A 26061-nucleotide genomic window follows, 5' to 3' on the forward strand; every position below is an offset into this window, starting at 1 on the left:
GCATATACGTTGTGTGTCCGTTATGCATTCGTTACGCGTCCGTTGTATTTGGTCAGTACATAACGGACTCCCGACGGATAACAATTTTGTCAACGGACAACTTTTATATTCATCCGTTAGGCGTCCGTTCGTGCTATCCGGTAAGGTGTGACCGAGGCTTAACCCTTCAAAGATATTTAAGAGGCATGTGGAATTTTAACCTATTGCAATGATTGAGTTAAATTATGATTCACAGATAATAAAATTACATTGTAGGCACTAAATTTTTCGACCAATTGTTTGAATGACCTTTGCTTGACATTTTCTGTTGCAAATATTTCTAATTTTAATTTTAATAACTATATATTAATCCATGATTGTATTATTTTCTTCCATTACATTCGGTATCCGATTTTGTATATAAGTATAATATATAAACATTAATTATTTAAAAAATGTATATACAAAATGTTGATTTATAGTGATATCTTATTAAACATTTAAAAAAAAATATAATGTACTTCTCAAGAATGCAGTACAGCCATTGCAGGTTACCTTATTAATTCAAATATTTATTGTCACATAAACTCTGAAGAATAAGTTTGTGACAAATAATATAAACATACACAAAATACATTTAACAAACAAAACCATAAAACCATAAAAAACAAAAAAGAAAAGCAAAACAATCTATATATATGATATATAAATATATTTTATAAATAAAGCAAGAGTCCCCTGTCCTCAGTACTAATGCCTGTTTAAAATAGAATCCCGTAAGCTTGCTACTTCTTTTGAGGTTGATGGGCAAAGAAGATATTTAGTTTTTTCATTTTCTTGCCTGGACATAAAATCTGGCATATGTTTTTAAATTACATTTCCTATAAAGTTATCTCCTAGTTCAGCATTTGTTTTTTACAGTATATAATAAAATGGGCTTCATCCTCCATTTATTACAGGATGTGCATAGTCTTTTTTCTCTAGGTATTTTTAAATGTCTTCTTTTTCTATCATTAAATTATGATCGATAATTCTCGTTTTTGTTATGTTACTTCTCTTTTGAAAAGATCAACAGTTTAAGTAGTTTTCTATTTCTAAATTTTGCTTTAAACTTTTATATAAATATAATTTACTTTTTTGATCTATTTTTCAAATTTTTGTTCAAATATATTTGTGTAGAAATTTAAAAAGTGATGTTTTAAGGTGTTTTTTTTAACAACTTTGAGTATTTTTTTCTTTTGCTTCCCTCAAGAATGGATACCCCCATGTTTCCATTTTTCAAAATATGTTTAACATATGTAAACCAGGTATAGCAACCTTAATTATCTAAACTTTTAGAAAGTAAAATGGATTTGTATAATAATGAATTAATTTCAGAATTTAGTAATCTTGATAAATAAAGTATACTTTGAGTTTTTTTTTTATGCATCTCTAGTGGGTATCTCCCTAGCTCTGTTCTCACAGCTATGTTTGATGAAGATTTTCTTGTTCCGAGGATATATTTACAGAAAGACAAATGTAATTTTTCTAAACTTGATTTATCAGTAAAATTAAGGGGGTCTATATTTGTTTTACAGATATTTGTGCGTTTTTCTGCTTTAAATTTTGAAACATAAGTATCCATATAAGTAATTTCAGAATTATAAGTGGCTATTGGTTTAACTACAGAATCAAAAAGACTGCAGGCTACTTTAACTGGCACATTATTTAAGGAACCAGTATAAGTTTTAATGGCAAACATCACTTTCCTTGCTTTATTTACAAGCTCTTCAGAGCTATGCAATAAGTTTCCATTTGATTTCACAAGAATTCAAAGAAATGAATACTCAGAGACATTTGACAAATTTTCATTTTCTATATTTTGTAAAAAAATTTCCACTTTTTTATTATTTTGCTGCAGAATCATTGTTTTAGTTTTATTAATATTTAAAGTCAATTGCCACTTTTCACAATACTTTTCTAAGTTGTTCAGACTATTTTGTAGGCCTTCTTTACTTAATATAAGATAATATTAAAAGGTCATCAGCAAATTGTAAAGATCCTACTTTAGTATCAATAAGTTCCAATGGACAGCTATTTTCATTTGAAATCTCTGCATCTAAATCATTAATAAATAAATTAAATAAAGAAGGACTCAATGAATCCCCTTGTTTAACCCCCTGTGTGACCTCAAAATATTCTGAATGCCACTCTTGATGCTTGGAGGCAGATTTTGTTTCCTCATACTGTTCTTTAATAATATTAAATAGTTTTGCCCCTGCTCCTGCCTTATACAGTTTATAAAGTAAGGCTTTTCTCCAGACATAATCAAAAACCTTTTTTAAATCTACAAAGCAGGAATATATTTTATTTTTATTTTTGTGTAAGTATTTGTTTATTAAAGACTTAAGCACAAATATACTATCAGAGGTTCTGTGATTTTTTCTCAAGCCAAATTGAGTATTACTTATAGTAGTTTCCATCAGTTTAATCAATCTTTCATTTAAGGAGGCTCGCGGGTATAAGATTTTCAGAAAAAAATTAATTATTTTTTTTCATTACAAATTTTATTAATTACCTTTAGTAGTTGTTACTTTATCATATGGTACAAAAATCATTCCAAAAAGTCAATACGTTGTGGCCCCAGGTGACTTTTAAAATGTAGATATAATTGAAAAAGCTCCAAATTATCTCCCTTTGGTGCAAAAATGCCATTTTTTGGCATTAAAATTGAAATATCTTTTTTAACTCATCGGTGACCTATATTTTTTATTGTTGTTTTCGAATAAGCTGTACATAAACTAAATAATGGTAAAATTTAAGGGATTTCTGTAATTAACTTCTTTTTTTATTTCGATATTACCGATTTTTCTCCTATTACTTCAACAGAAAATAAGGACATAAACAAAAATGTATACTTCTTTCGAAGGCAGATTGTGAGCGTAAATGAACGGTGACCCCATTTTTTTATTTCATTTTTCTTTTAAGTATAAGATAAAGTTCATTTATAGAAAAATATAGCGAAATCCTAAATTAAATAAAAAAAAAAAAATGATTTAGACCCGCGAGCCCCCTTAATACAGCATTAAACAACTTTGGTAAGCAACTTATCAGAGATATTCGCCTGTAATTATTAGGATCAGTTTTTACTTCTGATTTATGCAACAAAATTAAGTATGAGTATTTCCATTTTGATGGGTAAATACCTGTATTCAAAATTATTTTAAACAGTTTAACAATGCCTTTGATAGATTTGGCCCAGGCGCTTTTTCTTTTTTTTAGCTTACTAATAACATTTTTTATTTCAGAGTATTTTATTGGAGCTTCTGTTTCGTTATTAGATATTATTGATAATTTAAAATAAAGTCATACAAATATATCCATCTGATGTATGACAATCAACTATGTTAGATTAGAGGGTGTAGGAGGGGTCCTGATCCCGAAATCACAGGCTTAAAAACACGCTATCCCGAGGTTCCCAACTAAAATAAATTTAAATCCCAACATCCCGAAATTCGAAAAGAATTCCCGGATCCCGAAAGGGTCAATATTGAAATTTCGAGCTTACAAACACCCGATCCCGGAGTCCCGATTAAGGTTCTATCCCCCTCTTAGATCTTTTCTGTCTTTTTCTTCTTCCAATTATTCTCTATTCTGTAAACATCATCAACAACCTCATATCTATTTCAAACTATAATTTTTTAATATCCTAATAATATACCAATCAGAGTTGACATAATCACCAACAATAACAACCAAACGGTCAAATAAGTACAGAAAATTGATACATTAAAATATTAAAATTAAGTTATTAAAGTAAATTGGAAAACGGACATAGTCATGCTAGTATACAAGCACTGGACATGCTGAATATTGTACGCTAACACTGGACAAATACAAGTAAGTACATTTCTTATATCTTCATGTATATCATATTAAAATCAAAATAGTCTTTCGTAGCGCACTTCAGTTCCTTTCCAATTTGTTATGAGTTTTTTGTTATTCAATATTTAGTTTCATTTTTAATGACTGTTGAACTTCTAATGTAATTTTTGTTTAAAATCTAAATAAAATATAGATCTCTGATTTCGTTATACTATAAAGAAATCAGAGATCTATATTTTAATTAGATAATAATTGTTTTTTTTTTTGCCTTTAAACCATTTTCTGTCCCTTTTCTTTTTATAACTTTTAATACTTTATTATATCTTGACGCAAACCAATTCGTTACAACTCGGCCGATACCGTACCTAATCTAAGAAGTTAGTCACCCGAGGATTGCCGATTGGACGCAAACCTTTTTACTATAGGAATGTACTGACCCTTCCGTAACATCTAACATCAGCGCCGTTTTTTCATGGGGTTGGTGCTGCTCAGTTTTAAGTTTCTTTTATTGTGTTCTGTAGACTTTTGCTTGGCTTTTGAACGTTTTTCGTTTTATGGAACAATGTCAGTTCATTTTCGACATGAATTTGACTATCATGATCTATTTGTTTTTTTCCGCATCACTTTTATATTTAATACAGGTTTATATTTTTCTGAAAAGCAATGATTTTGTTTTGTAATTTCAGATAAAATGAAGCTGTTTATACTGGCATTAGGACTTGTGGCTATTTGTTTAATTGAGTGTAGACACATTTCAAACGAAAACAGGTAAAATGATTCGAAGTTGGACATTTTATAGATATCACTTGAATAAGGACACCATCGGGAATGTATTGACAGAATAGCAAATATGATAATACAGAGCTGGGTTGCGTTCAATATCGTAGTGGCTACGTAGAGCTTCGTAGATTTATGACTATTGAACGAGTAGATAGCCTAACTGCTATCAATATCTATGTAGCAGCTAGGCTAGATACACGTTCAATAGTCATAAATCTACATAGCCCTATGTAGCCGCTTTGATATTGAACGCAACCCAGATCTTTACCTCTTGAAGGGTAACTATATGCTCTATCATCCTCCCAGCTATTTGCTCACTACATTTCCCGAGGGTGTCCTTATTAAAAACATTGCCACATATAACGGGGAATATTTTTTGAAAATTCACCCCTCTTGTATGATTTTAGCGAAAATGCCCACACGTGAGGTTTGCACCATTGCCCTTTGTTGTAAAATGGTTGCCCCCTCTCTAAACATGTGTAACCCCTTCACATTTTGTATGAGCCTGTAACTGAGTGTTCGAACTCGGGAGTCTGTAGGTTATTGTTGTCTACTGTTTGTTACTGCATGTCATATTTGTTTTTCGTTTGTTGTTTTGTACGTACATAAATCCTCCAAGCCTTTGATTTTCTCATTAGAATTATTTTAAGGTGGTACCTAACACTACAGGGAGATAACTCTGTAAAGTCAGCTGAACGTTTTAATTACGTTGTGTTGTAAAGGGAATATTAAGCTTCTCAATGATAAACATTGGTGTTTGTCAAACTGCTATATAACCAGTGTAATTTTTCTGACAAAACGGTTGGTTCAAAATTTTTGAAATTTTTATATTTTTGTTAAAGGGTTAAAGTAAATACCTAGTCAAAATTTTATTAAAAATTAAACGAGACAAATTAATTTTAGTGAAAGTGTTGGGTACCACCTTAAACATTATGTCAATTTCGGGGTCTTTTATATATAGTTTGCTATCGGTTATGTCACTATTAAAAACTACGTCATTTAGTCTGTGGTGGATTGTTGTCTCAATGGCAATAATATATCATATCTTGTAATTTTATATATGACGTTACGCACGGTAATGCGTTCGGATTAAAATTACGTTATTATATGATTTTAGAACAGCAACCATTTGCCTATAAAGAAATAAAATCACCATCATCCATATATCTACAGAAAGGCCCGGACATGTTTTTCTTATTTTAAGTTAATTCTATAAATTTTTGCACCATACATTTATTTTATTGAACTCACAAATCTTACTTTTGCGTTAAAAATTGCATGTCCGGCGTAACATTTCAGATTAAATAAAATGCATTTCTCTATGTTCCGTTGTAATTTTGCACATAAAATCTGCGAAATTTAGTATATCAGCTTCCTACTAGATTTATATTATAACATCATACCCGTTTTTTGGTATTGGCTGAAATTTGAAGCAAGCCTTCAACGAAATATTCAGCAGAGGAACCTGTCTTAATGAGTTTTGAGGAAAGTTTATCAAAATTTCAGTTTTATTATTATCCCTATAAAATAATCAAATCATATTAAAACTATACTCAATAGAAAGTTCAGAAAAAGATAAACATTTTCAAAGTTTCAAATGTAAAAAAAACCTTTTTCTTGAAGCAGAATTTTAAAAAATCAAATGTCTAGCCACAATGTCCAAACGTTATTTTTGTCCATTCCTTAGGTGAAACATGTTGTATAAATACTAAATGTGCATTTATAATACAAAACTAACATATTTATAAGATACAAACTATAAGTTCATACAAATGGCTAAATGAGTCGGGTGTTTTCACAAACATTATGACCTTACATTTTTTTTCGGAAAGCATTCCCTATGTCTAGCCATTATGTCCAATGGTGTCATTTTGACGTTTCTGCACAGTGGCGTCTTTTATACAAATACACACTAGTTACGAACTGTTTAGGCAGTTAAAATGATGCCGGGAAATGTTCATTCCAAAATGGTCTTCTGAATCAAAATAACACTCAGATTAGAAAAACATACACACATAAGGAATAAACCCTTTATAGACACACTGGAAAAGGGGGGATGGGCCGAGGGATAATTTCTTATGGACAAAAGTTTTCACGCAAATCTAAAACACCTTTATAGATTAGAAACCGATTAGAATCCGAGTTACAATGGTCTTATAAATTTTAAACAACTATATAAATACGTATTTGTAAAATGAAACCATCAGTGCTAAAAAGATAGAGAAATAGTCGGAAAACTCAGACACAGACACATACTGATATTGGACAAAAGTGAGTTCAACAAAAAAAAAATCATTTCAACTAAAATCATTATAAAAAGAAATATTGCTAAATTATTATATGACCGATTTTAATGAAATAAATATCATAAATTTTTATGTCAATTTGTCAAAAAAATGTTCAGGCTAAATTTATCTTCTCATGTGTCCCTCGGCTCCGAAAGCAAGATTTTTTTTAAAGGTTGCTATGTTTTCTATCCAAAATAAAATTGGAAAAATTTGCATTTGTTTTCATCTAATCGCAGATCAGAAAATAAAAACGATCCTTACGTAATTAATTGCCTTATACATGATAAATTTTGAAACATTTCTTCAGCTTATGGTATTAATTTGATATAAGTCGACCGAGTAGGTACTCCGCTCTTGATAACAAAATGTGAAAGTTAGTTTATGGCGTCAAATTTGTTAATTATACATGTTACGTCTTGCGACGCAATACCGTGCGTAACGTCATATGTATAGGGTAAAATCAATCATAGTACGATACATGTTCGATTGTAAATGTAAAAGACACCGAATGGAAAGATAAAAAAAACATGTTCGTTAATGAGACACGTTTACTCTGTGCATTCGTGTTTTTATGGGTTTCTAAAAAAAAAAATTTGTAATTGTTATCTGTATTTAATCCACCGCTATGGATGAACTATGCAAAAGAAATCTTTCCAATTGCTAGGGCGCTCCAAACAATTATCTAGTTAAAACTAAAAACACACACAGTATGTAAAGACTGAGAAATAATTTCTAACAACGAACAGGCACAAGATAAAACATAAACGCCCGACCTTGATTTCAGTTCACAACATGTGATTCTGGAATTGCTGTTATGAAGTACGACAGGGACTGAAAAGTTTGAGACAAGAAAATAAAACATTGCGAGCATTAATCATGAAACAGCTTCAGAAGAGCATGCGCATTGACCCACAAAAAACAGAACACTGCGATAAAAGCAAAATTCAATGTTACTTTACTAGTATATGTCATGCAACCTTTTTTTGAATTTGGAAAGCCTGAAGTGTTCTTTAATCTTTAAGTTATTTATATCAAGGTAAATTACCCAAGTTTTGAATTAAGCTGTTCTGTTTTTATCATTACAAATTACAACTGACAAAACTGTTTTTGATAAAACTGTGTTATAATATCATTGAAGGATTCAGAAGAGATGGATTGACTGGGATGATCGTTTTGACTGGGATGAACGCTTAGATGGTGTTGGCGAGGACATTGGAGACGCCTATAAAAATTCTGTAGATAAAGTCGACTCAGGACTATCAAAAGCTGGGGATGCTATAGGGGACGCATTTGACGACATATTTGGAAGATAAGTGAACATCTTGAATATGGTGGAATATTGAGCAGAAAGATGTTTTTAAATAAATGTTTAAATTATCAGGATTTCTATTCATTTATATGTCCCATTTATGGGCATTATGTTTTCTGGTCTGTGGGTCCGTCTGTTTGTTCGTCCGTTCGTTCGTCCGTCCGTATGTTTCGCTTTAGGTTAAAGTTTTTGATGAAGTTTAAGTCCAATCAACTCGAAACTTAGTATACATGTTTCCTATTACATGATCTTTCTAATTTTAATACCACATTAGATATTTCCCCCCATTTACACGGTCCACTGAACATAGAAAATGATACTGCGGTTGGGCACATTCTTGTACTTCGTTCTACTGGTTTATATTATCATATTTTTATGATTTTATGATAAGTATTGTCAAATTTTAATTGACTCTTTGACGCATATGCCTTTTGTTGGCTGTTGTTTGTGTGTTCCTTTGTCGATTGTGTTCTCCAATTTATTTATATTGTAGTCCTGAGCCTGTGGTGTTGAGTTGTCATTTTAATGTTATATTTCACATGGCTATAAAAGAGGGAGGTTTGGCATGCCACAAAACCAGGTTCAACCCACCATTTTTTCAAGTCAGGAATATGGCCATTGTTATATTATAGTTCGTTTCTGTGTGTGTTACATTTTAACGTTGCGTCGTTTGTTTTCTCTTATTTTTGAATGTAAATTCACATTGCGATAAGACGTGTCACGGTACTTGTCTATCCCAGATTCACGTATTTGGTTTTGATGTTATATTTGTTATTCTCTGGGGATTTTTTCTGATGCTTGGTCCGTTTCTGTGTGTGTTACATTGTAGTGTTGTGTCGTTGTTCTCCTCTTATATTTAATGCGTTTTCCTCAGTTTTAGTTTGTTACCCCGATTTTGTTTTTTGTCCTTGGATTTATGAGTTTGAACAGCGGTATACTACTGTTGCCTTTATTTATATATATATCACAAAATTTGATTCCTTGAATAATTTTCTGTAAAGGATTCTTTTTTTTTATATAGAACTCTGCTTAATATTTCAAATATTTACAAGTAGAAGCAAATATAGTTTTCTGTAAGCAAAGTTGACCTTAGATGAATTTGGCATTTATTTTATCATATTCCAACCAAACTGATATTTTAATGATATGTGTTGCAGAGATCACACTAACACTCGTACAAAAATATGTATAAGTGTACAGCTTCTGATTGAAAGTGCGGAAGATTCTCTTTCAATATATAATCCGATTGGACAAATAAAGACGGTAACCCTACTATTTTCATCAACACGCCGTCCACTTGAAACGTGTAAGCCCAGTTCCAACATACGGTGATCCTAAATCCATAAACTGGAAGCAGACACATTTATATTTTTTGTTTGCTGTCTAATTGGCGTAAAACTATATTTATTCATACATCTATACATATTAAATTCTTATTGAGTGAGTTAAGTATTTTTATTATATATATACAAGACAATAAGCGATGAGGGTAAAAAGCTCTTAGTCTTTCGATTAGGCCTTTTAAAAATAGATCCCCCAAAAAATCGCTATTTCTTTTAGTTCTCGTCGAACAACGGTTAGTTCTGTGTACATGAACAATGATTCTTGTTTATCTTTCTTTCTTGCAATAGACAGTAAAAAATGCTCGTTTACATTGCACAAGCTAGATCGATCGAGATCGATCTTATTTAAGCCAATTCGTTTACACTTCAACATAAAAAGAACCGGTCTGACCTTATATTAGCTTATATTTAGTAAACAAATAATCCTAAAAATAGAATATTAATTTAAGGAAATTTTGCATCTCGCACACACTGCAAATGATGTAGAAAATAGTTTTCTCATTGGGATTTCGTATGTATTCAATAATTATTATTTTGGTTCAGCCATCACAAGTCATTGAACAAAAATATGTGTGTAGACTATCGCTAAAAATCGAACGGTCCATGCGTTTGAAGATGAGGATTTGCAGCAAAGAAATAGAACTTATCGATTTAGAAGATAATCCCAAAACAGCGGAATCTATGTTTACTTTTCTTATTCCATCCATCGTTTTGAAACACGGGTGTTTTTTCCGCCGAACATGCGCAGATTTATTTTCATATCTAAATATAACATTCACCTGAAAAAAGATCGATCGGGATCGATCTAAGCGTTTACACTAAAAGAAAGATCGATTCAAATAAGATCGATCTTTTTTAAACCACCTCTTGAGGTAGACTTTTTAAGTCCGATTGAAGATCGATCTTTCCCGTTTACATTAGACCAAAGATCGATCTTTTTAAGACCGATCTCAATAAAGATCGATCTTTTTTGCCAGTGTAAACGGGTACTTATTTTCTCACATTTTATTGCGGCGTACACTGCCGGCCATTAATAACATATTTAATTGTTATTTTATTTTTATTTGTTTTTCTTAACATCTTACGTATTTGACGATTATAATAAAAATATCATTTTAATGATTTAAATAATCGGTAATAGATATTTATACAACGTTTAACAATATCATGAAATTCATTACATGACGTAATGAAGTATATCGGTTTATAGACATTCTAAAAATAACCGTACAATATGCTTTTTGCTCAATATTCTTTTAGCTATACGCCGTTTTCTATAGTTTGACATCTGACTATCACTGAACGAATCAAATTAGTTCAAATATACGAATTAATGATATTAAGGTATATATGCAAAACAAATTCTGAGACAAGTACCTGTGTAAAATGACTATCTTCCCGATATACGGTGTGATCGAAGATATAGTTCTTGTGATACCGTCTGCATCTCATTTGCACGGTTTCGTGGGTTGTACTATTGCCTATTTAGAAGGCGCTGCTCGTGTCTGTCTCGTATAAGGCAGGGTACAATTTCATGATAGATAAACATTGTCCTGAATATGCATGTTATATTTGCCACTGTACATTTGGCAGCCGTCAACCGAGCTGTACTTTTTAGCTCACCTGACCTGAAAGGTCAAGTGAGCTTTTCTCATCACTTGGCGTTCGTCGTTCGTCGTCGTCGTTTTCGTCGTCTATCTATTTACTTTTCAAAAAATCTTCTCCTCTGAAATAACTGGGTCAAATTTAACTAAACGTGGCCACACTCATCACTAGGGTATCTAGTTTAAAAAACGTATTCGATGACCTCGCCTGCCAACAAAGATGAACACCATCGCTTAAAATAGAACAAAGGGGTAAAATGCTGTTTTTTATGGAACGCCATGACTGCCTTATGTCAATGATCAGCATTATATGCAGTGCTCACAACATTATATGAAGTGCTCACAACATTATATAAAGTGCTCACAACATTATACGCAGTGGTCCAAACATTATATGCAGTGCTCACAACATTATATGAAGTGGTCACAATATTATATGAAGTGCTCACAACATTATACGAAGTGCACACAACATTTGTGTTGATGAAGGTGATCGGTTATGGTGATGATGATGTTTGATGTATGAAGAGATTGATGTATGATGAGATGATTCGGTAAACTTACGTTTTTTTTTTTAGCGGAAATTACCGAATGCAGTCATAATTGATAGTGCCCCGCAAACAAACTGAAACAGTTGTTGAAGTCATGTTATCAAGGCAATTCGATTGAAAATTGTATCAGAAACAAAATAACGCCTTCTATTGTCTGCAATTGGACAGATACATCAGATTTTATTAAAAGAAGGACGAAAGATACCAAAGAGACAGTCAAACTCATAAATCTAAAACAAACTGACAACGCCATGGCTAAAAATGAAAAAGACAAACAAACAACAGCACACACGACACAACATAGAAAACTAAAGAATAAACACGAACCCCACCAAAAAACCTAGGGGTGATCTCAGGTGCTCCGGAAGGGTAAGCAGATCCTGCTCCACATGCGGCACCCGTCGTGTTGCTTATGTGATAACAAATCCGGTAAATAGTCTAATTCGGTAGGTCACATTCATGAAAGGTAAGGGGATTGTAGTTACGACGTAAATAACATATCCGATATCATTTGTGAAACGGTTATTCCGTAACGGTCAACCAACTCGTGATGGCGTCCGTAAAATTTACGAAGGGACGATTTCAACTTCACCATTTGGAACTCTTGGTTTAATAGCTTCCTTGTGAGCAGCAACCCTCTATCAAGAAAATCATGATAGGAAATGCAAGCACGGGAATATCGTATCAATTGGGAGATATATACCCCGTATGCAGGTGCTGCTGGAATGTTGCTACTTAGAAATGGAAAGTTCACAATTGGAAAGCTGAAATCATCTCTTTTGTCGTAAAGTTTTGTTTTCAACCGACCCTCATTGTCAATTTCTAGATGTAAGTCAAGATATGAGGCCGACTTAACTGTATCTGTAGTATCCTTTATCTCTAGCTTGATTGGATAGATGCGTTCCACATAGTCACCAAATTTTGAATTATTTAGTGAAAGAACATCATCTATATAGCGAAAAGTCGAGTTAAAGGATATTGCTAACTTCTTATCTTTCTTCCTAAGAAGTTCCTGCATGAAGTCAGCCTCATAATAATAAAGAAACAAGTCGGCAAGTAGAGGGGCACAGTTTGTTCCCATTGGAATGCCGACAGTCTGTTGAAAAACACGTCCTCCGAACGTAACAAATATGTTGTCAATCAAGAAATCAAGCATCTTAATAATATCAGTTTCAGAGAATTTTTTGTTCGAATCAGAGTGATCCTTTACAAAGTAGGATTTATCCCTCCCTAAGACAAGATACTTGTATCTACGTTGGCCATTCTTTTTTACGAAGCAAAGCAATACCAACTCTTTCAATTTGTCTTTTAGTTTGGAATGTGGAATACTAGTGTACAGAGTAGAAAAGTCAAATGTTTTAATACTGTTACAAGATGAAAGAGAGTTAGATTGTATGTACTCTAAAAGATCTTTGGAATTTTTAAGTATCCACATCTGATTCACGCCCCCTCTAGAATAGGCAGTTTCACAATAACTTTGAAGCCCGTCTTTGATTGCTGATAAAATAGATGTTAATAATTTAGAAAGAGGTTTCGTTAATTTATTGGAGGTTCATTCTGAGGAAAATATGAAACTAAGAGGTGATGAATGAATGAACTAGTTATGTTCATCGTATGAAATACGCATGGCATAATGTAAGTTAAATAATGAAATATCGAACGAAAATTTGTATGATATATGCCTCGAATTCATTTTCTACTGAAAAACTTTAGCAAGGTGCCACTTTATAGTCATTACTCAGTTTTAAAACGCTTAATTACCTTTTAAATAAAATAGTCAGCTTTCTATAACAACTCAGTGCCATATTACGCTAGCTTATATATATATCATGATAGAGTCATTATTGGCATCGATTTTTAGAATTTGGCATTTTTACATGAATAAGTATCTAACAGATATGGAAAATGCAGTTTAAAGCATTTCATTGAAGGTGTTTAACATAACTTTACATCAATTATTCCGTTTTTCTTACAAGCTTTTTAGCACGCCAAGCAGGTTGTAATCTAAATATGACCAGCAGTCTTGTATAGAGATATAAACTTTCATAATAAAAATTTACCCTTTCAAGACCCAGTTTAACGGTTGATATATGAAAAAAAAGTGGTATGCTTGTCAATGAAACAACTTTCCACAAGGAACCAAATGACACAGAAATTAACAACTATAGGCCACAGTGCGACCTTGAAGAATGAGCAAATAAAATTGAGAATAGAAATGGGGAATGTGCCAAAGAGACAACAACCCGACCATAGAGCAGACAACAGCAGAAGGTCAGCAACAGGTCTTCAATGCAACGAGAAATTCTCGCACCCGGAGGCATCCTTCAGCTGGCCCCTAAACAAATATATACTGGTTCAGTGATAATGAACACCATACTAAACTCCAAATTGTACACAAGAAACTAAAAGTTAAAATGATACAAGACTAACAAAGGCCAGAGGCTCCTGACTTGGGACAGGCGCAAAAATGCGGCGGGGTTAAACATGTTTGTGAGATCTCAACCCTCCCCCTATAGCCCATACCGCATAGTCAGGTATGCTATAGAAGGCCCCGAAATGATAAACGTAAAACATGCCAAACGAGAAAACTAACGGCCTAATTAATGTACAAACAAACGAACGAAAAACGAACATGTAACAAACGAAACCACTGACATACAGGCTCCTGATTTGGAACAGACACACATATACAGAATGTGGCGGGTTTTAACATGTAAGCGGGATCCAAAGCCTCCCTCTAACCTGGGACAGTGGTGTAACAGAACAACATAAGAACGAACTATGAAAATCAGTTGAAAAAGGCTTAACTCATCAGATGGATACAAATATAAATACATCTAACAAAAAACAGAGCGGACGTGGCCGGGTACTTGTATATCCCAACAACAAAAAGACACTAAGTACTGACCTGAGAGTACTCGCAGTTACTGACAGCTACTTCAAAGCCACTAACAACTAATAAAAAAATCATGCATCTAAGTTTTGCATTAAGGTAAAGATTGAAACAAACTGTGATAAAAAAAAGAATGAAATTACTATTATTGGATAGAAACGATTGTCCATGAAAAAAGAGTCATCTTGACCTAAATTGATTCTGGTTAAGATACATTAAGATATAAAATCTAATCAACTACAAGTCATAGAAGAATGATATCTTTTAGATCGCACTTCTTTGATAACAATGACCTTGAAAAAAGGTTAGTTAAGTCGTTATAACAAGTTAGCAAAGTTGTTTAAACGAGTTAGCTAAGTTGTTTAAACAATTAAGCTAAGTCGTTAAAACAAGTTAGCTAAGTTGTTATAACAAGATAAATATGCTAAGTCGTTATACAACTTAGCTAAGTCGTTATAACAAGTTAGCTAAGTCGTTATAACAAGTTAGCTAAGTCGTTATAACGACTTAAAAATAAAACTCCACCCTGACACTAACCGGCTTCCGTAGAAATCAATTAAACTTTAACACAAGGTTTATATAACCACTAAAGAAAGTTGGGATTGATTACTGTTTAGGAATTAGGGGCCAAAATTGGAGTCCAGATAAACATTTTTGTAGTTTCCAGTCCAAGTGTATAAATCTCTCTGAAATTATACCACAGGTTTCCATACCACAAAGGGATGGCTATGATTTGCTTGGAAAGGTGGGTGGAGGGGAGGGAGGTGTTATGGCTCAAAACGTTTAGGAATTAGAGGCAAAAAAGAGGGGGAAACAGGGTTTTCTTGGTTAACAATTTGAAACCAGTGTAAGAAAGGTATTCCAAATATATTGAGGTATTCCAAACATGTTTGATTACCTCTCTTACACTGCTTTTAAATTATGTGTAAAGAATTTTTTTCTCATATCAGATTTCAGAAATTAAAAAGAAAATTTCTTCATATATATATATATTTTTTTTTTGCAAAAAAAGTGGGATATACATTTTCTTTCCTTTTTCGGGTTGGGGTCAATATGCAACAGCATAGTGTATTGCACAAAATCAACAAAAAAAAGGGGGATATTTTTCTTTTAATTTTTGGAGGAGGTGGGGCAATTCGCAACAGCGAAGTGTAAAACCAAAAAAAATAAGTATGAATTCAAATTATATAATCAGTTTTAAGTTCTTCGACTACAGTTATTCTGTGTCAAAAACCTATTATGTGTCAAATATTAAAGTACATTCCAAATTCAGACCTGTATCAAGCGTGAATAGTGTGTCCATTTTTGTCGCAACGGTCAGGGTTGGACCTCTGCGGTCGTATACAGCTGCGTTAGGCGAAGCATTTTTTTAAACACTTTAATATATATACATATTAAGTTGTGAATATGGCCGGTGAAACTGATTATCAAAATAAGTTTAAAATGCCCTGGTGTGGAGTAAATTTGTGGTAAATTGATCATACTTCTGAATTTACTTATTTCAATCAGTTTTAAACATTGTATACTGATAAGATGACTTTAATAACTGTTTAAATTTGTTTGCTGGCCATTACCAATTATGGATTCGATAATTTTCCGCTAAAAAAACCCGAAGTTTACCGAATGATCTCATCATACATCAATTTCATCATACATCACAAACATCACCGACCATCACCGATCATCACCGATCATCACCTTCATCAACAAAAAACGTATAATGTTGTGAGCACTTCATATAATGTTTTGACCACTGCGTATAATGTTGTGAGCATCATATAATGTTGTGAGCACTTCATATAATGATGTGAGCACTTCATACAATGTTGTGAGCACTGAGTATAATGTTGTGAGCACTGCATATAATGCTGATCATTAACATAAGGCAGTTATGGCGTTCCATATTTTTTGGCTGAAACTTGAGCATTTATAGCAAATCTGACATGGAGTGAATATTTCATCAGGTTAAGATCTAACCGCCATGATATGTTCAAGCGAATCCGATAACCCGTTGTTGGGTTGCTGCCCCGGAATTGGTGATTTTTACGAAATTTTGCAGTTTTTTGTTTTTATCTCAGATATCATTATAGTGTCTAATAAAATCTTGTATCTTATACTGTTAATTAGGATTTTAGGATTTCCAAAGCATCCGTAAATACAGGTGAGCGACAAAGGCTCTCGAGAACCTCTATTTTCATGGCCTGGCATATTTGCTACTGGTGTTAGTCAGCCACTAAGCTAGTTGTATTATTTTATTACCTGTAATATTTGCCTCTGGATATTAGGCAGGCATCAATTGAGCTATTTATTTTCACTGCCTGGCATATTTGCAGCTTAGTGTTAGTCAGCCATTAATTAAGCTAGCTGTATTTTTTGTATGCCCCATTATGGGCATTATGTTTTTTTGGTATGTGCGTTCGTTCGTTCGTCCGTTCGTCCGTGTGTTTGTCTGTCCCAGATCAAGTTAAAGTTTTGGACAAGGTAGTTTTTGATGACGTTGAAGTCTAATCAACTTGAAACTTAGTACCCATGTTTCCTATGATTATTCTAGTTTTAATGCCAAATTAGAGTTTTGACCCCCAATATCACGGTCCACTGAACATAGAAAATGATAGTGCGAGTGGGGCATCCGTGTACTATGGACAAGTTCTTGTTATTCCCTGTAATATTTGCCACTGTGCGTAAGTTAGGCACCAATTGAGCTGTTCTGTATTCTTTGCATGCAAAACATGTTCTTTGCAACTGTGCATAAGCCAACCATCAACCGAGATCTGTTTTTTTTATTGCCAACCAGCTGTTTGATCCGACTTATGTTCCAGATATACCTTTACTCTAGTCTGTTTCATTACCCTTAAATTTCCATTTAACATATCAGAACATCGGATTTTAATGAGATTGCATGAATCATTTTAAGGTCGACCGAGTATACACATAAATTTTCAAACCTTAATTTTATAACTTATAAATAAAAGAAAAACATTATAGGTCAAGGTACTGTCTTCAACACGGAACATTTACTCATACCGAACAATAAGCTATAAAGGGTCCCAACAATGACTAAATAAAGTAAAACCAGTCAAACGGGAAAACCAACGGTCTAATCTATATAAAAAACGAGAAACGAGAAACACTTATGAACCACACCAAAAAACGTCAACTTCTGAACATCAGATTCCATAATTTGGACTGGTGCAAGCAACTTCAAATAACTTCATATAAAGTCAGATATATAGTTTACAGTACGGTCGACCAATGGCCTTTATAAAAAGTACAGAAATCACATATCTGTGTCAAATTGGTTATCAGTGGTTAATATAAATACATATTCTCTAAGTGTATTTCATTGATATGTATATTATTTGATTGCCTTTTCGTTCGTTGGCGATCACGCAGTTTGATATACAACAGTGGCGGATCCAGCAATTTTCAAAAGAAAGGGGGGGGGGAACCAGAAATAAGGGGGGATTCCCACCATATTTCACCATTCAAATGCATTGATCGGTAAAAAAGGGGGCCCAATCCACGGAACCCTTCCCCTGGATCCGTCACTGTGCAATTCACGGGTGTCGATTGAGAAGCAATAATTGCTCTGTTTCATGAGCATCTTCGTTCACCCAAGATAGTTGTGTGGTTTGTGTTGTTAAATCTGTAGTTTTCTGAGTGATATATGTGTTTTGCTAAGCCATAATAATGTCTCCCTTTTCTCAGTTTGAGAAGTTGTTTATTGCCCTTTGAAATCTTCCGACTGTTACCATATATATTACTAAAAAAACCTAGATGATCAGTAATGGCGGAACATCATTGCATGATCGATCTTACGGAAAAATATGTTGAGTGAAACGGGTGTATGTCGTGCCAATAATCATGATAATAAACATGATATCTTTAAACATCTTTGGTGAGGTTGAATAGGGGGTTGCCATTTAGAAATAAGAATTAAGATGCGGTACGATTATCTCGGAGATCAATGTCCACGAAAACCCACAGACTAGAATTTTTAAATTATTGACTTTAAATCTGGGGTAAAGTAAGTGCTCCATATATTTGTTCTTTTTCTCTCTCGAAAAAATATGGCTTTATAGGTGGCACGGTAGTATTTGCATTCCAGAATTTAGGTTGCTCTTTTGTGTACCCTTTAGGTAAATGTATCTAAACAGTGTGATTGGACAAAAAATACAGTAGCAACTGAACATACTTTCCCAAACTGAGGGATGAATCAGGTGTAGAAAAATATGAAATGAATTTTTGAGAATTTTTGTAAATTTTGTATTCACTGCACCATAAAATACCTAAAAGTACTAGTGACCTTAGGTTTTTAAAAATAGCAAAAAAAGTAAACGGTCATGATACATATTCAAATTAATTCCTGAATAGTAAAATGAAAGTACTTCATTTAACTGTGAATGTAGAATTTTTTGCAGTGTTAGAATGTGGTGAAAATTCTAAAAAGGCTATTATTATCCCTTATGAGCCAGGAAATACTACCGTACCACCTATATAACTATACGCATTAAAGTTTTCAGATACGTTGAATGTATCTTGTCCTAGATATTGACTTAAATGCTTATTGGAAATACACATATTTACATAACTCTTATCTATTTTGTGTGCATTTACTTTCAACAGTTTATTACGTCCTAGTTATAAATTATATTAAACTTTTCAGTGGAAAATTATCTTAGTATAAGTACTTTAGTTATTATACTAGTACAAAGTCGAGTACAAACTACAACTATGACGACGAATGTACATACTGGAGATATATATGATACAGGTATGTAATAATTATATATTCAGTTATTAATATAAATAATTATGTCTATAAATTGTATAACATATATACATGTAGGCCTACTTTACGATGGATGCGAATATACAGGAAGAATCGATGTTTAGTACAATGCCTTCTTAAACTTGACAGTTCATACAAAAAGCGTTAACGTGTTATACAAATGAAAGCAAGATTTGATATTAAGTTAAATTTTTTCAACTTATTTTTCTAGTTTTTTTTCTCATATTTTGATTTTACTATCCCCGGGTGAGTGGAGGGTCGGTGGCAGACACACATTTTTAACTAATCTGTATGGGCTTATATTATCCCAAGTCAAGAGTATGAAATTCAGTCGATGATGTTTGTAAGTTAAGTTGGTGTCTCATTGGCAATCAGTACTACACCTTCTTGTCATCAAAAGGGATGTGGTAGTTTGAAAAGCAATGCTTACTTCTGAATTGTTGAGGAAAGTAGTTTTATTCTGTTGAAATGCTAATATATACAGATTACCTTTGCTTTGATGTTAATGTCTGTAAGCAGTTCTTTACAAAGAAGTATCTCAAAAGTTTTGATACTTTTATAAAACAATTTTTTATATATGCTATATATCCAACTCTATTTTGTACCTGTACAAATAAAAAAAAGAGGATGTGGTATGATTGCCAATGAGACAACTATCATAGAAGAGACCAAAAAGACACAGAAATTAACAATTATAAGTCACCGTAGGCCTTAAATTCAACAATGATCAAAGCCCATACCGCATAGTCAGCTATAAAAGGACCCGAAATGACAATGTAAAACAATTCAGTCTGGTTAAAGGGACTTTTTGTTCGTATATCTTTTTTTTTCGGAGGTTCGGTATTTGGTTCGTTGTTCGGAGGTTGCTGTGGTCCATGATGCTGTCCAATATTTTTCCCCCATGTAATTCATGAACTCATCTTTATCTGTATTATATTTTATGTATTATATATATTTTATGTATTTTATATGATGTATTATATATATTTTACGTATTACATTTTATGTGTTATATTTTATGTATTTTCTAAATGTTGCAGACTAGTAAATATAGTTTCAAAATAATTAAAATTTCAGTTAACACTCAGGACTTGCAGCTTCTGAATATCCTAAAGGACAAAAATAGAAATGGATGGTCCTCAATTAGCCTTGATTGTTATGTTTGTGGCCTTACTTGGTTATTTTGGTAGTAGAATAATTCACAGTTTACAAGGACCATCGTATGCTGAGAGAATTATCAAAAATGCAATGCCAGATGAAGAACTATTAAAACATTCTGGTGAATTCAGTCAACCAGAACTGATCAAGGTACGGCTACCGTTAACATTTAACATATATAAAAGTTATTGTATTCCATAATCACCGTGTATCATCAGTACACCGGATATAGGTACTAACCAAGCGGGCATGATCGATTTTGACCTTCCACGGTAACGAAAATCTTTGTTTTGCTTTATCAATATTCAATGTATATTTCTCAACATTTGAAATTCCTGCTCCCAAATAATTTTCGCATCGATTTTTTCCTATTGAAACAATTATCAACACGTGACCAAAGGACAGAGATGTAAACAAATGTAGGTCATCATACTCATGATTTTCAACGCTTTAAAAGGTCCTTGCATAAAAAAATATGAAACAATTTTAAAAAGAAAACCAACGACCGGATTATATTCTTTAACTTATAACCCATCAGTTTCATTCACAACTAATCATGAGTTAAGAACTTGACGTTTGTGGTAAACATCCAAGTGACGGAAGCCCAACAACAAAAATAACCAAAAGGCACAAATAAAGGTCAACGCATAATCTTGACAATAGACAGACGTCTATGCAATATAGTTATAAAAAAAGTTGATACATTAATAAATAGCTCAGACTATGCGGTATGAGCTTTGCTCATTGTTGAAGCCGTACGGTGACCTATACTAGTAGTTGTTAATTTCTGTGTTATTTTGGTCTCTTGTGGAGAGTTGTCTCATTGGCAATCATACCACATCTTCTTTTTTTTTATAAATATATTTTGTTATTGGGTTACTGTCAAAAGTAAAGTTTTTTTTGCATCTTCTTTAAGCTTTTTTTGACAGGTTACTGATGGTGTATATGTGGCTGTAGGATTCGCATTAGCTAATTCGATTTTGTTAGAAGGTCCCGAGGGATTAGTTATAGTTGATGTGACAGAAAGTATAGAGAGTGCCGCAGAAATATTAAAGGTGTTCCGAAATGTCACAGACAAACCAATTAAAGCGCTGATTTATACCCATAATCATGCCGATCATTCATATGGGGCTAAGGTTTGTATTTTAACATTAAAGGAAGTAGGAAGCTATCTTGGTATGTTTTGACACACTTTTAACATATCTCGTCAATTTGCTGCATTAAAAGTGAAATTCGAAAAAAAATTTGACGTGTTTTCCCTTCACTTCTCTCTTTACTGGTATAAAACCCACAATAATGAGCAATACACAATACTGTACCCTACTTATAATAAGCTAAACTGATAAGGTCACGGCATAGGAAGAAGAGAAACTATTCAAACGAGAAAAACAGAGTAGACTGACAGCAATTGCATGAAACGACAACTACTAAATTATAGGCGCATGACTAGGTAGAGGCACATACAAAATATGGCATTTTTATGTTTGTTAGGACTTGACCATCGACGAAAATCCGGACAGTGGTGTAAAATTATAACATGTACGAAAGAGAAAGTGTATAGAAAAAAAATTGAAAATACTGTTTTGTATTGTTTCATTTCTTGAAGTTTTGAAGCACCTGATACATGTATATTGACCGAGGTTTTGGTGGAGTTTTTGTGTTTTTCGATGTTATAAAGACTTTTTGTTCCGGTTTCTCCAGTCTATTTCTTTTTATTAAAAGTTTAACTTTTAGATTTAGTTTTTCATAAAACATATATTAAAGATGTGCGTAAAATCAGCTGTTCAAAACATGATTTAGAATATTTAATTTATATAATAGTAAACAAGTGTGTATTTTATGCAATGTTTAACACGTTTACTTAATTCCCACACTCCTTTACAGGCATTCATAGAGGATGAAGATAACCCGCCGGATATATGGGCTCACGATGGAATTCTTGGGGAGTTCACTAGAGTATTCTCAACCGTCAACGGTGCTACTTACAAACGCTCAATGAGACAATTTGGGGTCCATTTACCAGGCCAAATTAACGCTGGAATTGGATTGAAATTAAAATATGGTACAGATAAAGCAACTTTAGGTGTTGTTTATCCCACACATTTTGTTCATGAACAGAAAACAGACTTAATTTTAGCTGGTAAGCTATTTATTCGTTTAAACTTTCGAATACAAAATTAAAGTGAATGACTTTTTACTCTTTTTCGTAAAAGGTATGGTAGAAGATTAAGCCGTTAGTTTTTATACGACCGCAAAATTCAAAAAAAAATTTGGTCGTATATTGGTATCACGTTGGTGTCGTCGTCGTCGTCCGAAGACATTTGGTTTTCGCACTCTAACTTTAGAAAAAGTAAATAAAAATCAATGAAATTTTAACACAAGGTTTATGACCACAAAAGGAAGGTTTGGATTGATTTTGGGAGTTTTGGTCCCAACGAATTAGGGACCAAAAGGGTCCAAAATTAAACTTTGTTTGATTTCATCCAAAAATGGATTATTGGGGTGCTTTGATATGCCAAATATAACCGAGTATTCAGATTCTTAATTGTTGGTCCTGTTTTCAATCACAATCCAAATTCAGAGCTGTATCAAGCTTAAATGTTGTGTCCATACTTGCCCCAACTGTTCAGGGTTCGACCTCTGCGGTCGTATAAAGCTGCGCCCTGCGGAGCATCTGGTTCTGTTTAATTTTTTTCTTCTTCAAATTTTACATGTCTGAGCCTTTAATGGCCAACCGTTTGGATTTCCCTCATTGTTGAGGGTGATCTATAATTTCTTATTCAGTTAAACAGCTTAAGACATATTTTGACCTTTTCAAACTGGACCAAATCACTACTTTGCCTAAAAAATCATGCCTCAATTTTTTGTACATATTATTTCATCCACTTACTTACTTTTTACGCATAAAGTGTAATACAGTCAGTGGATAAATATATTTTATTATGTAATTACAAAGTCAAGAAAGATTCAAAAGTTCAATGTTCGAATGTTCACAAACTGTCTTAAAAGTAGAATTGTTCGAATGTTCAATAACTCATCACACGGGCACGGGCACGTGATCGTATAGTGGTATAACTGTTCAGTCCTGATGGAGTACGTTCGGATATTTAGCACATGAGTTCTAGCCTACCCACAAGGGGGAGACCTTGGCGGAATCTCTCTGCACGAATGTCTTGTACAAATCTGTCCAATCTTCAAGTCCAAAGCTGGATCTTATATAGTCCATGCAGTGGTCCATAAACAATGGCCGATAACTGTAGGCCGGTTACGTAGTAGTCTGGATGTTGAATAATACTAGTCTGTGGTTAATTGTCAAACTATGCCCCTGAAGGATACATGTTATTTCACAGTAGATATGGTCATTTATTGGCTGCATGGTATATGTCTATAATATTCACATACATTATTATTAAGTGTCTAAAGGGTACATGTAGTTGTTTCGTTTATGCTATATTTAATTAAACTTTGATATGAAACACAATTGTGTTACAAAAGTGCAAATAAATAAATTTGAAAGGTGTATGAAAAAATTGGCAAGTTATACACTGTCCACACTCTAGCTATTTTTATTTGTGACAACGAAAATCAAAGGACAACTGTGTCCCCTGATAAGATCTATCATCAACTAAATTTGACTTTTGCAATACCTACCTTTGTATGTTATAGTGGAGAAAACTTGCGGAAACTCTGTGACGTAGATCTTGTTGAAATAGGGGCAGATCAAACCATTTACAAAAGAGGGGGAAAGAAATAAAAGAAAAAAAAAGGGGGGGGGTGTCCATTGCAGGATAAAGGAGTCCAACCATATGTGAGAGCATATTCTAGTTTATAGTATGAACGGAGATACGTTAACGCCATTTGTTTGTAAAAGTATGGTGTGCTGTATATTGTTTTTAAGGAAACCATGACAGGAGACGTTTTTAAATTTATCTGATATGTCCTTTTCTATTTTCAGGAATCAATATGACGATTATACATATTCCCGGAGAAACAGATGACCAGATAGGTGTGTGGATCCCTGAAAAACAAGTTCTTTTATGCGCAGACGACATCTATAAAGCATTTCCAAATCTTTATGCTATTCGTGGAACACCCTCACGTGATTTATTGCAATGGGTTAGATCATTAGATTTAATGTTAACTTATGACACACAACACTTAGTTCCCAGCCATACTCGACCTGTGAGTGGCAAAGAAAATATAAGGGAAATATTAACAGTTTATAGAGATGCGATTCAGTATATCCACGATCAGTCTGTACGATATATAAACCAAGGCTTCACATCAGAGGAAATTGTTGAAAAAGTAGCATTGCCAAAAAATTTAGCCAGACACCCATACTTAAAGGAGTTTTACGGAACAGTTGCGTGGTCGGTAAAAGGTGTTTTTAATTCGTATCTAGGGTGGTTCAGTGGTAACCCTATAGATCTCCAACCTTTAACAATAAAAAGTAAATCAGAACGAATGGTAAAGCTAATAGGTGTTGATAAAATGTTAGAAGCAGCAAAAAAAGCACTAAAAGAAAAAGACTTTCAATGGGCTTTAGAATTATCTTCATATCTTCTCATAATTCATTCAGAAAACTATGAAGCAAGAGACATCAAAATAGATGCATTGACTTATCTGGGTGCAAGGCAAGTAAGCGCATGTGGAAGAAATTATTATTTGACTTGTGCGTTCGAAGAAGCAGCTGAAATAGAAATACGTAATTCTGAGCGCAATAGACAAATGGGAATTAAAACGCTACCAATAAGACAGTTATTTATGGCAATGCCTGTTAAATTTAAAGCGGAGGAATGTATGAACGTTAACAACTCTTTGTTGTTTTCATTTTCTGATACCAGTGATAACGTAAAATTAACAATCAGAAATTCAGTTGCCATTGTTTCATTTCACCACGGTAAAGAACCATCATATGACGTGAAGATAACAGTTACAGAGAAAGTATTTCGGGAGTTAATATCGAGTAAAATGCGGGCAATAACAGCTTACGGGACGGGTGAAATTATTATTGACGGTGGAATAATGAAATTTAGAAATTTGATGAATTGCTTTGAAAATAGATAATTTTAACTATGCAAACCTCAATCAAATGAAACTCTTAATCGCTGCACGTTCATTGTTTTAATGGCTTCTGTTACCCCTTCATTTCCCCGATAGACACGTTGATATTTCAAAAGACAGGCACATGCAAAATAATCCTTTTTACAGGAAAGGACTAAAGATTAGAAATCAAAATTAATAAAAAGTGTACTTTATTGAAATAAACTACTTTAAGATATTTCTGATATTTTGAGAGGAAATAGAACGAAAAACACAAGCACTTCCGATGGAAATATATGCAGTATCAGAAATAATAGTGGCTCTTACACATTACTATTTAAATTCCTAAAGGTTTCAAGTGCAACAGTATAAGTGTTAAATTTAGGTTTACTGGCCAATAAAAGCTTTGTTGGTAGTAAAATAAGTTTTTGCCGTTTGCAGATACTGACTCGGGTAT

The 26061-nt window shown here is 33.2% G+C and overlaps 1 protein-coding gene across 1 annotated transcript; it reads left to right on the forward strand.

Moving 5' to 3' along the window:
• The first annotated feature begins 19244 nt into the window (after positions 1-19244).
• On the forward strand, positions 19245-25809 carry LOC143079463 (linear primary-alkylsulfatase-like). Its single transcript, XM_076254812.1, has 5 exons — positions 19245-19385; positions 20481-20711; positions 21491-21697; positions 22446-22701; positions 24517-25809. The coding sequence occupies exons 2-5, from the start codon at positions 20532-20534 to the stop codon at positions 25626-25628; spliced, it is 1755 nt and encodes a 584-aa protein (XP_076110927.1). The 5' UTR covers positions 19245-19385; positions 20481-20531; the 3' UTR covers positions 25629-25809.
• The last annotated feature ends 252 nt before the right edge of the window (positions 25810-26061 follow it).

The sequence above is a fragment of the Mytilus galloprovincialis genome, chromosome 6 (assembly GCF_965363235.1).
Source record: "Mytilus galloprovincialis chromosome 6, xbMytGall1.hap1.1, whole genome shotgun sequence".
Classification (NCBI taxonomy): Eukaryota; Metazoa; Mollusca; class Bivalvia; order Mytilida; family Mytilidae; genus Mytilus; species Mytilus galloprovincialis.